This window comes from Cenococcum geophilum, assembly GCF_001692895.1.
Source record: "Cenococcum geophilum 1.58 unplaced genomic scaffold K441scaffold_31, whole genome shotgun sequence".
Lineage (NCBI taxonomy): Eukaryota > Fungi > Ascomycota > Dothideomycetes > Gloniales > Gloniaceae > Cenococcum > Cenococcum geophilum.
The window spans coordinates 1,801,319-1,814,694 of NW_027137589.1; the positions used below are offsets into that span (position 1 = coordinate 1,801,319).

At 46.7% G+C, this 13,376-nt stretch overlaps 5 protein-coding genes across 5 annotated transcripts; 4 read left to right on the forward strand and 1 right to left on the reverse strand.

Annotated features, from left to right (window-relative positions):
- Nucleotides 1–1,268: 1,268 nt before the first annotated feature.
- K441DRAFT_726547 (uncharacterized protein) lies at nucleotides 1,269–2,421 on the forward strand (the record flags this gene model as incomplete). Its single annotated transcript, XM_067654145.1, has 5 exons — nucleotides 1,269–1,329; nucleotides 1,581–1,885; nucleotides 1,955–1,997; nucleotides 2,045–2,293; nucleotides 2,333–2,421. 5 exons carry the CDS (start codon nucleotides 1,269–1,271, stop codon nucleotides 2,419–2,421), a joined length of 747 nt encoding a protein of 248 aa, XP_067502213.1.
- Nucleotides 2,422–3,387: 966 nt separating this feature from the next.
- On the forward strand, nucleotides 3,388–4,367 carry K441DRAFT_178347 (uncharacterized protein). Its single transcript, XM_067640356.1, has 4 exons — nucleotides 3,388–3,732; nucleotides 3,890–4,014; nucleotides 4,072–4,137; nucleotides 4,190–4,367. Exons 1-4 carry the CDS (start codon nucleotides 3,591–3,593, stop codon nucleotides 4,223–4,225), a joined length of 369 nt encoding a protein of 122 aa, XP_067502214.1. The 5' UTR covers nucleotides 3,388–3,590; the 3' UTR covers nucleotides 4,226–4,367.
- Nucleotides 4,368–4,996: 629 nt separating this feature from the next.
- Nucleotides 4,997–6,862, forward strand: K441DRAFT_726555 (uncharacterized protein; the record flags this gene model as incomplete). Its single annotated transcript, XM_067654146.1, has 6 exons — nucleotides 4,997–5,213; nucleotides 5,296–5,669; nucleotides 5,741–6,067; nucleotides 6,137–6,229; nucleotides 6,278–6,358; nucleotides 6,418–6,862. Coding segments are annotated over 6 exons (1,404 nt in total), but the record flags the coding sequence as incomplete, so codon positions are not given.
- A 532-nt stretch (nucleotides 6,863–7,394) lies between these two features.
- On the forward strand, nucleotides 7,395–9,101 carry K441DRAFT_569925 (kinase-like protein; the record flags this gene model as incomplete). The annotated part of the gene is made up of 2 exons (XM_067643886.1): nucleotides 7,395–8,039; nucleotides 8,100–9,101. Coding segments are annotated over 2 exons (1,647 nt in total), but the record flags the coding sequence as incomplete, so codon positions are not given.
- A 1,495-nt stretch (nucleotides 9,102–10,596) lies between these two features.
- On the reverse strand, nucleotides 10,597–12,157 carry K441DRAFT_662882 (uncharacterized protein). The gene is made up of 2 exons (XM_067649109.1): nucleotides 11,678–12,157; nucleotides 10,597–11,628 (listed from the first exon to the last, which is right to left on the reverse strand). The coding sequence occupies exons 1-2, from the start codon at nucleotides 11,752–11,754 to the stop codon at nucleotides 10,815–10,817; spliced, it is 891 nt and encodes a 296-aa protein (XP_067502217.1). The 5' UTR covers nucleotides 11,755–12,157; the 3' UTR covers nucleotides 10,597–10,814.
- Nucleotides 12,158–13,376: the final 1,219 nt, after the last annotated feature.

Sequence of the window (13,376 nt, forward strand, 5' to 3'; positions counted from 1 at the left end):
ATAAGATAATATCGCGCGACAATAATATAAGGTGGAACTCGTGGCTTACCATGCTAGAGTTAGCAATGGAGCTTAAGAGCTCAATTCAAGTCTTTATTAATAAGAACTTCAGTAATCTATATAAGAATGAGCTCAGTCGCGATAAGTGGGACACTATCCACAAGACGATCGCAATCTTAAAGCCTTTTAAAGACGCCATAAAGTCTATGGAAGGCGATTAAACTACATTTAATAAGGTTCTACAGAGCATGGATTTCCTTATAGATTACATCAAAAGTAAGCAGGAAGAGCACGCCTTTAATCAGAATCTCTTAGCGTCTCTTCTTACTATATGGCTTGCTTTTAATAAGTACTATAGCTTAACAGATTAGACTCCTGCGTACGCCGCTGCCTTACTCCTTAACCCAACGCTTCGAAAATAGTATCTAAATAATTACTAGAGGCTACTAGAACTTTGCAATAAAGGTACAATTAACTAAGTAATTAAAGCCGCATAAAAGCTTTGGCAGAAGGAATATAAGTATAGGCTAATTGATGGCAATAAGTGTTAGCTAATTAATCCTAATCTTATTACAAACACCTACCTCCGATAGAAGTATTTAGATTAACTTAAACGAACCTCTAAAGAAGATAAATTTAAACGGTTTATTGTTGTGAGTACACCTTCTCTTTATAATGTTATCTATTCTAACTCTATAGTAGGCAAAGCCTCTATAAACGATTACCACATCCTCCCTTAGCTAGTGGCTTAAATTAACTTAACGCGCAGAGTACCCACGCCTCTTATAAATGGCTATTAATATCCTCTCTATACCGGCTATATCAGCTAAAGCAGAACGCGTCTTCTTAGGCGCTCGGCGAATAATATTATGGGAGCGATTAAGGCTTAGAGCAACGGTGGTAGAGCAATCTAAGTGTTTAAAAAGCTGGCTTCAACAGATCGTTAAGTCGGGAGGCTTCGCGACAGTAGATGTAGCCGTCAAAGCTATCAACCTCAAGGAATCTATTGATAAAACGACGAGCGGCAATGCGGGAAGAAACGCGGTAAGCAATAAGTAAGCAAATAAGGCAGTAGGTGGATGAGAGAATTAAGTAGTAAGTACAACTCGTAGAGCCTCTCTCAAGCCAGGATCAATCTAATCCTAATTAGGAAATTAGTATGTAATCAATATAATCAATATAATCAATTAGAATCAGGTGCGGTGATTTTATAAGAATTAAAATCTATAGCCTGATTATGATTACGGTGATTATGTGCATCCCTGCCTATGATACCCGACTCCAAAGTCCTCCGCATCACTACAGAAGTCTTTAAGGCCCCTAAGCTGGGTATCACAATTAAGCTGAATCAAGCGAATTCTTGACGGAATATTTATTGTAGCCGGTGTGCCGCAGGACAAAATCCTGTCGATTGGAGGTCCGTGCGCAGGTCAAGAATGAGAAGTCTGTCTATTGAATGTGGCTCTAGGGCCTCTATATATATACATGGGAAGGGTAGCTGAGTCGGTGACCGAGTCAAGGTGGCAAGGTAGTGGCAAGGATATCCGTTTCAGATCGACAAATCCGTACCATCAGCTGAGCTGTCGACAAGCTCGACAAACTGTCTTGGCTTGACATTAAGAAAGAAATGACCGAGGAAAAGGCTCTACCTAACGAGGTGGCTGATCAAATCGGCGAATACGTTAAACACAACGGTGCTGTTCGCGACATATTGGATTTTCTAAAGTCTAATCCATCACTCGTTGCAGACCAGGACGTCAAGGCAGGCATCGAGGACATTGAGCTGTTGCTGTCTTACTTAGAGGCCTTTGGCATTTCAAATAGCATCTCCTTTGATCTTTCGTTGGCTCAAGGACTTGACTATTATACCTCGTTGATCTTTGAAGTTCTCCACACACCTAGGGAGACACAAGCTCCTGGAAAGCAAGCCAGCGGCAATGGTCAGGCTACCCAGGTGGGAAGCATCGGTGCAGGCGGACGTTATGACAATTTGGTGGGTATTTTTGGCAAACGCCCATTCCATGTGTCGGTATTTCGTTTGGAGCGGATCGCATCTTTACAATTCTGAAGGCACAACGCGAGCGAGAAGCGACCCTGCCAATACAGGAGATTGACGTGTATGTGATGGCTTTTGGAGCAGGCAAAGACTTCGATGGTCTTCCTCCCGATCGACTTCATATATGCGGTCAGTTGTGGGACGCTGGCATACGGGCTGGCTTTTCTGCTAAAGCAAGGCCAAAGCTTGCCCAACAGTTCAAGTCGGCTGAGGATGTGCCGCTTGCTGTTATTCTGGGTTAAGATGAGTTGGCGGCCGGTAAACTCAAGATCAAAGTCTTTGGGCTCCCTGACGGTCACCCGGAGAAGGAAGGTGTTTTGATTGAGAAGGCTGATCTGGTGGCAGAGGTACAAAAACGGCTCTAGCGGTAGGACAGCCGTGGTCCGTTTCGGTTTTCTTAGAAGACCTAGATATGTAGGCTATCACTGTACCTCATTTCCTTGGTTTCTCCGGCACAATCGTATGCTAGAAAAGCATATGAGAGCAGAGCCGGAGCAGCCAGAAAACCCAATTGATCGATGTAATACAAAAGCCTACAGTCTGTTTACAACCCGAGGATCAATCCAAACAATTCGCGGAGCTCCAGCCTGCCGAGAAGCGTGGCTCTTATTCTTTCGTCCAGATTGTCAAGCAAAAGTGATAGCCACGAATACGAGAGATTAGGCGCCAAAGGCGCTCTGGCTGGCCATCGGAGCTTTACAGCCAATTGATCAGAGTAATACAATTCTCTGGATTTAGAAAGTTCTATCAAACTTCAAGGCAAAAGAAGGCAAGAATGAGTAAGAACGCAAAAGAGAGAAAATGGAAAATTGGACAACACATTTCTGCATCCAACAAAAGGGACGTCCACTCACGAGGCAGTGATAAATTCAACTTCTCTAGACCCTGGCGTGCTTTTCATACAGTCATTTAATTCACAAATGCGGCTCTTCGAGGTCTATATAATGTGTAGTAATAAATCAGTCGCCTTGCCGCCCAAGGCAACTACCCGGAATAATTGTTAAATCTTTCAAGCTCAGACTTGTAAAATGGCTAAAGAATATGTCGACCCCCGATACATTGACAAAGCGAAGCTCTATGCACTTCTCGCGCGCTTATTCGCTGGACAGCCCTGGCAAGCTGAGGTGAGTCCGATATAATGGATTGAGACATCTAATTTTCGCCGTGTAAGGCATCAAGGCTCTAAGGCAGATTTTGTCCTAGGTTCGAAGGGGGAAGTGGGTGATCGAGACGCCCACCGCTTTATCAAAGGTAGGAGGTTATCATACACCATTGTCTTTCACCAACCATACCACTCACCCCAGATGTTGCAGGAAGAACTGGATTCCGTCGCTCCGTAACAAAACGGATGCAGAGCGACGTGTATACACAGCCTGCTCAACCTCCCTTTGCTCGATTGCCTTCTTCTTCCTTTCCGCCTTCATTCACAGCCTTGCAGGCGCCCCCGTAGCCTACTCCAGTCAGCGGTGAGGACGGCCTGCTCAGGCATATTTTGAGCCCATAAGGTGCTCGTGTCGGCTTACTGTCATATTTAATGGGTCGGAAAGTCCGATGTTGGTTCTGCTGCGGCGTTTTCAATTGGAGGTTTTTCGCTATGGCTCTTGATACGGATTCGGGTTTCGGTGTAGCATCTCAGGTGCAAGGCTCATGCCTTTCTGTTATAAGTAGGTCTAATGGTATCTTCCATCAAAGTAGCATTCAATCTCAGCGATCAATCTCTTCCTTACATTACTTCGAACGATTACCTTCATTAAAACCCCGTACTTTCTTGATACAGATCTTCATCGCCTCTGTGACAACAGCCACGTAAACTGATACAACCGCCCATGTCAGCTGGATATAGCCCAACCCCTTCCCAAGTTATCGATGGGCATTTCCTTGATCAGGGGCGTCTCCTGAAGGTCTTGCGAGATATTTTCGGGGCTTCAGACGCCGGGGAGAGCAAATTTCGAGTCGAGGTAAGGCAGTTGGCAGGAACTCCTCTTTGCGACATGCTAATCAGCAAGTTGCAATAGCTGAGACTCAATCGGTACAAGATATATCCATCTACAACATACACACAACCCCCAGAGCTCACTCAGGTAACGCAACACTCAACAACATGTTTATCTTATCGACGTTAACTATTGATAGGAGCAAATACTTGGTTGTCGGACTATATTTTGCTAGAGGCAATGGCCGACTGTATTGTAGTGGCGTGTTATGTTTCTATCCATTTAGTTTCAGTGTCGGGATTCCAGAGTCTTTGGATGAGAAAGAGCGTTGCCTGCCTGCCTGCCCATACCATCAGCCGATCGTGGATGTTGATGCCTTGGTGCCTCGCTCTGCCTCATTTAGGTTCACCGGTCTCGGGTGATGCGAGCCGGAAACAGCCTTACCCCACTTACTTGAACCAATTATTTCAGCCAGCTACTTAGATCCGAAACATCTTCCGTATAAATGAATAGTTTAATTATCCTTTATCTAAGCCATCCATTCGATGCCTGAAGACCGAGGCAGCCCACTTGTGCATAGCTCGCTTATGTAATACATATCGGCTCATTAAACGACCATGGAGCGAGGCAGCCCACTTGTGCATAGCTCGCTTATGTAATACATATCGGCTCATTAAACGACCATGCTTTCGTATCTTAACATTCACGACTCCGAAGCTTTGCAGCGGCGAACCGATAGGAGAAGTCCCGATCTTTTTAAAGTTTATCCGCAGAGACCTCAGCTACAAGTCAATTATCTCTCCGCGTTGAGACTACCCGAGCGCAATGATACTCTCATTTATAAGCAAAACCAAACGATACACGATGTGGAGCAGATTGAGGCTTTCAGCAATGTACGGTTCGGAATATAGCCCTTTTATATTCAAATTCAAATCCATTCATTCCAGTGTCCCTTTTGCAAATGAAAGACTGATGTCTAAGTGCTTCGCTCTCGTAGAAAACCAACGACATACTACAAGTGTTCACCATCCGACAACAACGCTCTTGGACGACACTAGATATTTCCCAAGGCCTTTTCAAAGGATTTTTAGAAAAATATGGCGTATTTCACGAGTTTTGGAACTGTGCATTTGCATTTGGACGAAAATGCGAGGAAAACGAATTCGAATTTCCATGTTTTAGGATGCGACGGACTCCTACGGCCAATGGCAGTAATATTTTTGGTTCGCTAACTTAAATTCATTTCTTCCATTGCAGTACTCGGTCCTGTACCAGAGGTGAATTAAGTGACTAACTAAAAGCTAGAGTCGAGCTGCGTTCTGCGGCGTACCGAACTCAACAATCGCAAATTGACAGAAGGGCAATCACCATGGTCCATTCGGCAGACCGCTGTGTATCACCGGCGTATTCCCATTATTCGTTCCGAGCATGATTCTGGCTCAATGCTTGATGCGCCGCAGTATAGATCTGTCTTCCTCCTTATTTCTCCATCGGAATCTTTTGAAAGGCAGTTGACACTCTGTGCTGATACCCTGGCGACAGAAGAGCATGCAATGTCATGGCAAAATATTGTAAGGTTGCTTATTTTAGATGCCATGAAGGGGTGGCAAGAATATATGGCTTGGATGGAAGTGGAAATAAAGGAGCAGGTGCATGGTACCCTTAAGCTCTTCCTGGTCGTGTTGCCGAGTGCATATCGTTGTGAACTCTATATTCGCATTACAATTATTCACTAATCTCTGATATTTAGTCCAACCGCCTGGTGTTTGCGAAGGTCGAATCCGAGAGGGCTAGTTTTGATCCTCTTACGGACTTCCAAATTAGTTTCATAGATCGACAGACGCTAAAGCAACTTGAGGATAAGATAACCGAGCTAGGAATAATTCTCTCGACAATGCAACACACTGCCCTAAGGATGTGCGACTACACACGCAAAATCAGCCCCGACGAGTACTCCGCCGGTGGAAGCATTATTAATGCGATTATTGAAGAGCTCGAGGAGCATGCCAAGGAAATAGAGGTGAACTGGAGGCGAGGAGAAGCTCTTAAAATGAGGGTAAAGTCTGTAACAAAGCTTGTACGTGCATATTGTTTTACTCTAAGTCAAGATGATTACCGGATAGAGTAAATGCTGATCCGAGTCCAGCTTTCTGATCTCCTGAGTTACGAAGATGCAGTGGCATTGAAAGGCATTGGGCGTGAAGCGCAGGTTGAAAACCAATCAATGCATGAGCTTACGGTATGATAAAACTGAAAACGCTTAGCTCATAAGTTAATAAGCTTGCAGGAAAAAAGTACCAAAGATGCGGCAGCAGTTAAAGTTTTGACCGTGATTAGCCTTGTGTATCTTCCTACCACAATCGTTACGGTAAGGTAGCCTTCTTACTAGCAGCTGGGCTAAAAGTGTTAAGGCTGAATTCGTACCAGAATTTTTTCTCTACTCAATTCGTGCACACCACGGATAGTGGGAACATGCAAGTCTCCACAAGTGCCTGGCTACTGGCGGCAATCGCCATACCTCTGACGGTTCTAACGATCGCCAGTTGGTGGTCCTGGGTTGTGTTCGGTGACAGGCTCCAGTCTCTGAGCTTGCGGCTGCAGAAAAGAAGATCACATGATTTAGAAAGCGGGCCCAATATGCACTCCTTAGGAGGCTGTGCTCCATCTCCGTCATCACCATCATGCCAACTGCACGCCAGAAGCTGGTCGGCAGAGGCTGAGTCGACGAAGGTTGGCTAAGGGAGAAGGTTCGTTGCCTGTGGCGGCAGACCGGACCGAATACTTCATGTACGTAGAGAACAGATGTCTCGGCGCGCACCAGAGAAGGTAGCCGGGGATACGAACGTTTTCTCCACTTTTGGACGCTGTCTACACCCGCAAGGCATGGCTGAGCCCCGTGAGCGAATAATGTGATTTCGGTCTGTGGCTGGTGCTATTCCTCAGGCATATTTCTTAGGAACGATGTATATCTTCACTTCCCCCTCTCTAATTCCTGTAAGGATTTCCCTTCCTGCTTCATTTGTTCTTGCTCTTCTGGACAGCCTAGTCACTCACCGCTCGGTTATCAGTGCCGTGCGCCATGCATCTCTGGCGGCTCGTTTGCTGGCCAATCAGGGCTACCTCCCGCAACAACGGAAAATCGATGCAGGAGGTAAAAAGAAACGAAAGCCGCATTACGGGGCCGCTGCTAACCTTTCTGCTTGCAGGATGTCACTGCCCGTCCTATTCCGTCACATCACGCTACGTCCCCAATCCAGAATCCAGCTCCAGAGCTGCCGTCGATTCGAACTCCTCAAGAGAATGTTGCTTCGTCCCGTACCCGGGTTTCTCTGCATCCTGCATCGTCACTCTCGGTTCAGAATGGCGACAGCCTTTCCGTCTCAACGCATAGCCTCGAACCTCCCGACGACATATCATGTCTGAGTACCAGCCCTAGTACACCTCAGGACGGTTCAGCATCAGACTCGTTGCATAATAGCCTACGTCAAGCGCGCATACGGTGTGCTAAGAAGAACAATCACAAGTTTTTTGTTCCGAACTGCGAGCTCAAAAAACAGATCACAATCGAAGCGGTAACAGCTATACTTCAGGCCGTTCTTCCAAGCACGCCTGACGCTTGCGTCAAGGCTTTGGCTAAAACGATATGCGAATCCGCTCCACGTCTGTTCGCTACCCTCGGATATATCAAGAAGGTACATGAAATCGCCCCGTTGCTAGACGAACAAATCTCCGACAAAGACTTTCCTTTCGAACTACGACATCCACAACCGCCTGGGAACCGCTACGCTCTACAAGGAAAAGGTGGTAAAGAGATTAAATCTATCACACAATGGACAGACGAAGACTCTGAGGAGTTTCATAAGTGCCAATGGTGGATGAATGCTCCCGTATTCAAGGAAGGGGCCCATTACAACCTTGATGACAACGCTATGCTGCCTTTCACCAACCGTACCCCTGTAATCTCGAGAGGAGGATCTAGCAAAGTCTACTTAGCTGAAATCCATCCCTCACATCACAATTTCTCGGGTGTGAAGCGGTCCGACGGAGAAGTAAGTTAGCCAGTATGTTCCTTAGTCATGTAATATAATATTGAGGTAGTGCAAATCTAGGGATGTTATGTCGCCATTAAGGAACTCGACACGAATAACCCAGAAGAGGACTTCAAGAAGGAAAACGAATTTTTCAAGACTCTCGCATCAAAACAACACCGACCTCATCGTCATCTAATCAATCTTCTGGCCACCTACCGATGGAAAGGGAAATACCACCTGGTCCTCCCTCGCGCCGGTGTGAACCTGGAAACCTACTGGCTGAAAACGGAGCCAGACTTTAATGAAGAGACCGTGCGCTGGTCTCTCAATCAAATGGCTGGTCTAGTCAATGGCCTTTTAGACATTCATGAATGCATGATTCGTACTGCGGCCGGCACCATCCAGGATAGAAAGGGGTCCGGCTCTAGCATTAGACTCAAACAAGGTGAAGAGAAGTATGGTCGTCATGGCGATATAAAGCCGGAAAACATTCTATGGTTTCCCCCCTCCGCATCGGACGATCTAAACGGAATCCTGAAGATTGCAGACTTTGGGTTAGGCAGATTTCATGGAAGAGACACCCGTTCGAACGTGGATTGGAGCAAGATCAAGTCTTCGCCCACGTACGAGCCACCAGAGTTGAAACTTCACAAACCTGTTTCACGCGCCTACGATATGTGGAGTCTTGCTTGCATCCTTCTGGAATTTGCTACTTGGATGTTGGAAGGTCCGAGAGGCCATGAAAACTTCTCCAACTATCGAGGATGCCCCGACAGCAACCCGGACTTTCGGGAACTCAGTAATGATGAATTCTTCACTATGGTCGACAGATCCCATACAAAGGCTGTAGTCCGTGAAAGTGTGGTCGAATGGGTAGTCCAGCTCCATCGACACAAGAGCTGTTCTGCTTTTATTCATGACCTGCTGGATTTGATAATGGGGCATCTACTTGTCATAAACCCGGCGGATCGCTACGGTGCTGTCCGATTAGATCAAGAATTCCAATCCTTTCAGGAAAAGGCGAAGGACTCGGAGTACCTCGTTAAGCCAGTACCATCACCAGCACCAGCACTACACTAGACAACGGCGTCAAGGTCCAAGGAATGTCTTCGGACAATCGAGAAACAAGACCTATTGCCCATCCTACAGCTAACATCTCAAGTCCAAGAGCACGACTTGGAACAGGAAAGAGCAACTTCGGATATCGACGTGCAGGTGTCGGAGAATACCATGTAAAGTCAAAGACGCAGCCAGATCCACAAGCTCCACAAGAAATTTCAGTGTAGGAGTAATGCTGGACTCGCTGCGGTTGGTCTCAAGTGATGGAATTCATGTCATGAAAGTACGGACGGGGCCCAGCTCCGCTTAGGGTGTTGGATCTTCAATGTGGATAATAGGGATAGGGTAACTGTATTTAGCGAAGGCGTTGGAGGACTGCTGTATACCCCATTGTATTTTGGAAAGGGGAGTTTTACTGGAGCATGAGCGCAAGGGGAAGATGAAGTGTCCTTTTCGAGCTGTAGACTAGAGGGTATCTCCTCCTTGCTCTATAATCTACTCCAGGAATGCATTGTCTCAATCAATACCTATATTGCCCGTAAGGGAAGCTGATCCATAACTGCTGTAGCGGCAACAACCAAAACCAGCTCCTTTGCCATTTTAAGTCTTACATATTTAATCAACTAAGTCTTACGAATGTGCTTCAATACCAAGGTACTCCAGTATTTTGGCTAGACCTTGCAAGTCTTATACTGTTCCAGCTATCTCTGTTCTCCATCCAGAATTCTGTACATCCTCCTCCAAAATCAACAATCCACGCATCTTCATTAACGTCAATTAGAACGTTTTCTGCTCATCTATGCATTCTTTGATCGCTTGAGATAGTTTGCTGAGACGTGTAAGTGAGATTTTGTGTTGGCAGCAAGTCTATGATTCTGCTTGTGAATATTATACTAACATGCTGCCGGAAATTTGAACTTTGATGACTCAGTTAACGCTAGTCGCTCTCGAATTGGCGGGCGGCATCGCTAGAGAGCGGAAAGTACAGGCTCTGTTCAGGCGACGTCGGTGTGGCTCATCACGAGGAGGCAGACTGAGGGGAGCGGGGCATCGCGGGTGGTTGATGGCCTTCCACCGCATTTAAGTGGCTACTTCTTATCGATAAGCTTAGGACCAATTTCAACATGCTAAGGGATATCTCACCTCACATGAATAGTAGTAGCCTTTAATTATATGGTAGTTGTATAACTATAATCTATTTTATACTTTATTAGGGAGCGGCCTAGGTACCTCCTAAATATTAACAGCTTAAAGAAAGTCCCGTTAGTGGAAATGCCCTAGAGGAAGAGGCAGTTGAGACCTGAGGACTTAAGCGATCCGAGGCGTAGTAACGGGAAGTTCTAAAGGAGAGATCCCGGAAGCTTTAAAGATCATAGGATTTGTAGCGGGGGAGATAAATACTAACAAAGAAGCAGTGGGATTGGTAAAATGATGTCACATCGCAATAGAGCAGTCCCCTTCAAAGCGTGTGTCGCTTGAGTTAATATTCTTCTAGTCTTAAGAAAAGATATTGGAATTATCAAAGCGACAGCACAGCCAACAGTCGAATGCCTTAAGTTCGTTGTAGGCTACAGAAATAACTAGAGTATCCACCTACACCATCCCATCGTTATTGCTAAGAGACCCTTAGACTATCCTACCTAAACTGAACCCCCCACTCCTAACGTATTAGCTCAAAGCCCCCTAAACATACAACTAGCGAGTAACCGAAATAGGTTCACCCGCTCAACCCGTTTAAACAGAAGTCGAAGCTGCAGTCTTTTCGCCAGGGACCTCATCTGCGTTCCTCGCGCAGCTGCTGCACGCACATTTTCCTGGCGGGCACGGACACTTCTCAGCCACCGCGCCGCAGTTACATGTGGTCCTGTCAGTGCCAGGCAATTGCTCGACACCTGCCTCCTCAACGCTCGGCATCTTTTCTCCCGATGCAGGGCCAGCTGCCGTGCCGGTTGCTGTTGGTGACTTGCCACCCTTCAAATTCGCCAGGTGCCTTGCCTCATTATGCACATCAATTACCTGTTTATTCCCGGTCTGGTAGAACTGTCTGACCTTCTGGCCAGTGGGTGTACCAAGAGCCTTCTCAAAGTACGAATTCATGCCACGCCATCCAGCGACCGCTTTATTAGACACGCCAAACTTTGTGTCAACAGCCTGGGCTTTTTGGGTGGCGTTGAAACGGTCATCAAAGCTCTTTAGCGCATTAGTGAACTTAGTACTAATGCCGTGCTGTTGGTCAAGCGCTATGGCTCGCTCGATTGCTTTGTCTGAGATGACGTAGCCATGTGCAAGGTACTCTGCGACGATACGGCTGCGCGGTTTGTCTTCTTGCTCGACATCATGGCCGGAGGCGTCTTTAGTATCGTCGGTGGTGTGGCCAGCGGCGAGCTCGTCGATGGACTTGGTGGGGGAGACATGCACCTGAGCAGAGCCAAGTTGCGTGTTGTCGAGTAGGAGTGCCGTTTTGGCGGCGGTCTCTTTCTCAAAGGTTACGGTTGCAGATTGCGAGTTATTGCCCGTTGGGGTAACGGACAGTGACGAAATTTTGCCGCTAAAGAGGTTAGAATAGCACTTTGAGAATTGAGATGTCAGGGAGCTACCAGAAACTGAAGAACTCTTGTATATCTGTCTTACTCGTCTGAATGGAGATGTTCTCAACGTGCACTGTGTTTGCCATGATTGAGGGGTAGTATGGAATAGGCGATGATATTTTCGTATGTGAACGTAAGTAGGATAGGAAACTTGGCGTTATGAACAGGTTGAGAAGCAAGGTGTTTTAATGCGACTAGGTTAAGCAAAATTTGTAAGATTGAAGGTATTGTTTATAGAGGACGTCGATAATATAGAGAATGTCAAAGCCCCAAGAGTACGACGACAAGTCTTGGTGATGACGTTGAGACGCTCGGGCCAACATCAAGTTCCCGCCACAGACGCATGTGATAGCAACAGAAAGCCGGTATACAGGTGTTTACGTAGACCAGTTGGAATGTCAACGTCGACTACAGCCCAATTCGTGACGTATTGCGTATACTATGTTTCGAGCATAGGAATTTTCCTGTCAGTGTAAGAAGGCAAACAACAACTCTTCTAAATTTTCAAAACAGTCAATGACCCCCTGACGTACGCAAAAACATGCGGCTCGACGGTTAGCATCGGTGATACGCAGGCGACTCCACCTGTTCATCTCCACCAAAAATGCGGATCTTCATATTACACCTCATAGTGGAGTGCAGGTGGTACGATTGAGGACGCAGGTCAGTCAGATCACGTTAAAAGGTCAGTCCATTCTGGTTATTAGGTCCGTAACATAGTAGGCGGAGGTTTCGCCTATTAGGCCCGACCTTTCAGCATAGTCTAGCTGACCTGCAGGCACGGTGTGATACCTAATTCTACTATGCGCCTGCTCGCCGCATGGTAATTATAAAGACCTATGTATCCCTTCCAACGGTGGAATCCTTTAAGATTTGGACCGTGCGCAAACACCAGAATCGCGTATGATCACGGGGCTTTGATCCTATTGATTCTATTGGCTGGCTCTTACCGATAACCGTAGGACCGTTGGAAGGGGTAGATGAAAAATTTTAGGACTATAGTGGAATTTGTTGCGAGGGAGTATTTATTATTGGACAAGTCTACAGTGTGGAGCAAGACTATCAAGCAGATGTCGGACTTGCAGCGAGCATCACAATCTGCAGACTGGCCACATCGATTTCCATTGAAAACGGCGATCGTCGCGAGCACGGACTGTATCACCGCCCTGCGGATGTGCTTCAGGCTGGACAGAGGGGAAGGCACAATGCGCCTTTCCGACAAGTCCTTATTCTCAGCCTCACTCTTCATGCTCCTAGAAAATCAATTAATTGAGCAATTGATTAGCTAGTTGGTCTAGCTGCAGACATCTAGATTCGCCACAATAAAACAGAGCGGGGTTGGAGCATGGACCTGGCGTGCACATTGCTTCCGACATCGGTGCGAGCCTATGAGCAGGGCGGCGCATCTGCAGAACAGTAGTAGTTCGAGAGCCTAGCGGGACGGTGCATACTTCTAACCCTTTTGAAAGACTTGGTCAGCCACTCAGCGTTGCTGATGCTAATGGAAATCGGCGTGCTAGGTAAGCGATCACTGCTCACTTAGAGTGAAATGAAGATAGTCCTGGGCTGCCTGACTGATTTACGTCGTTTCCGGGTATCCCTTCCGCTGGTGAGAGGTGGACCTAGTGCGAACATGTATGATCACGGAGCCTTGATCCTATTGACACTATTGGCCGGCTCTTATCGATAGCACCAGCGGAAGGCGGTT

Bases quoted from the DNA above. Each gene is read 5' to 3' on its own strand.
- K441DRAFT_178347 (XM_067640356.1), top strand. From the start codon at position 3,591: ATGGGTCGGAAAGTCCGATGTTGGTTCTGCTGCGGCGTTTTCAATTGG. The intron at 4,015-4,071 runs GTAAGGCAGTTG...AAGTTGCAATAG, and splicing joins AGAGCAAATTTCGAGTCGAG to CTGAGACTCAATCGGTACAA. The intron at 4,138-4,189 runs GTAACGCAACAC...AACTATTGATAG, and splicing joins AACCCCCAGAGCTCACTCAG to GAGCAAATACTTGGTTGTCG.
- K441DRAFT_662882 (XM_067649109.1), bottom strand. From the start codon at position 11,754: ATGGCAAACACAGTGCACGTTGAGAACATCTCCATTCAGACGAGTAAG. The intron at 11,629-11,677 runs GTAGCTCCCTGA...TAACCTCTTTAG, and splicing joins CAAGAGTTCTTCAGTTTCTG to CGGCAAAATTTCGTCACTGT.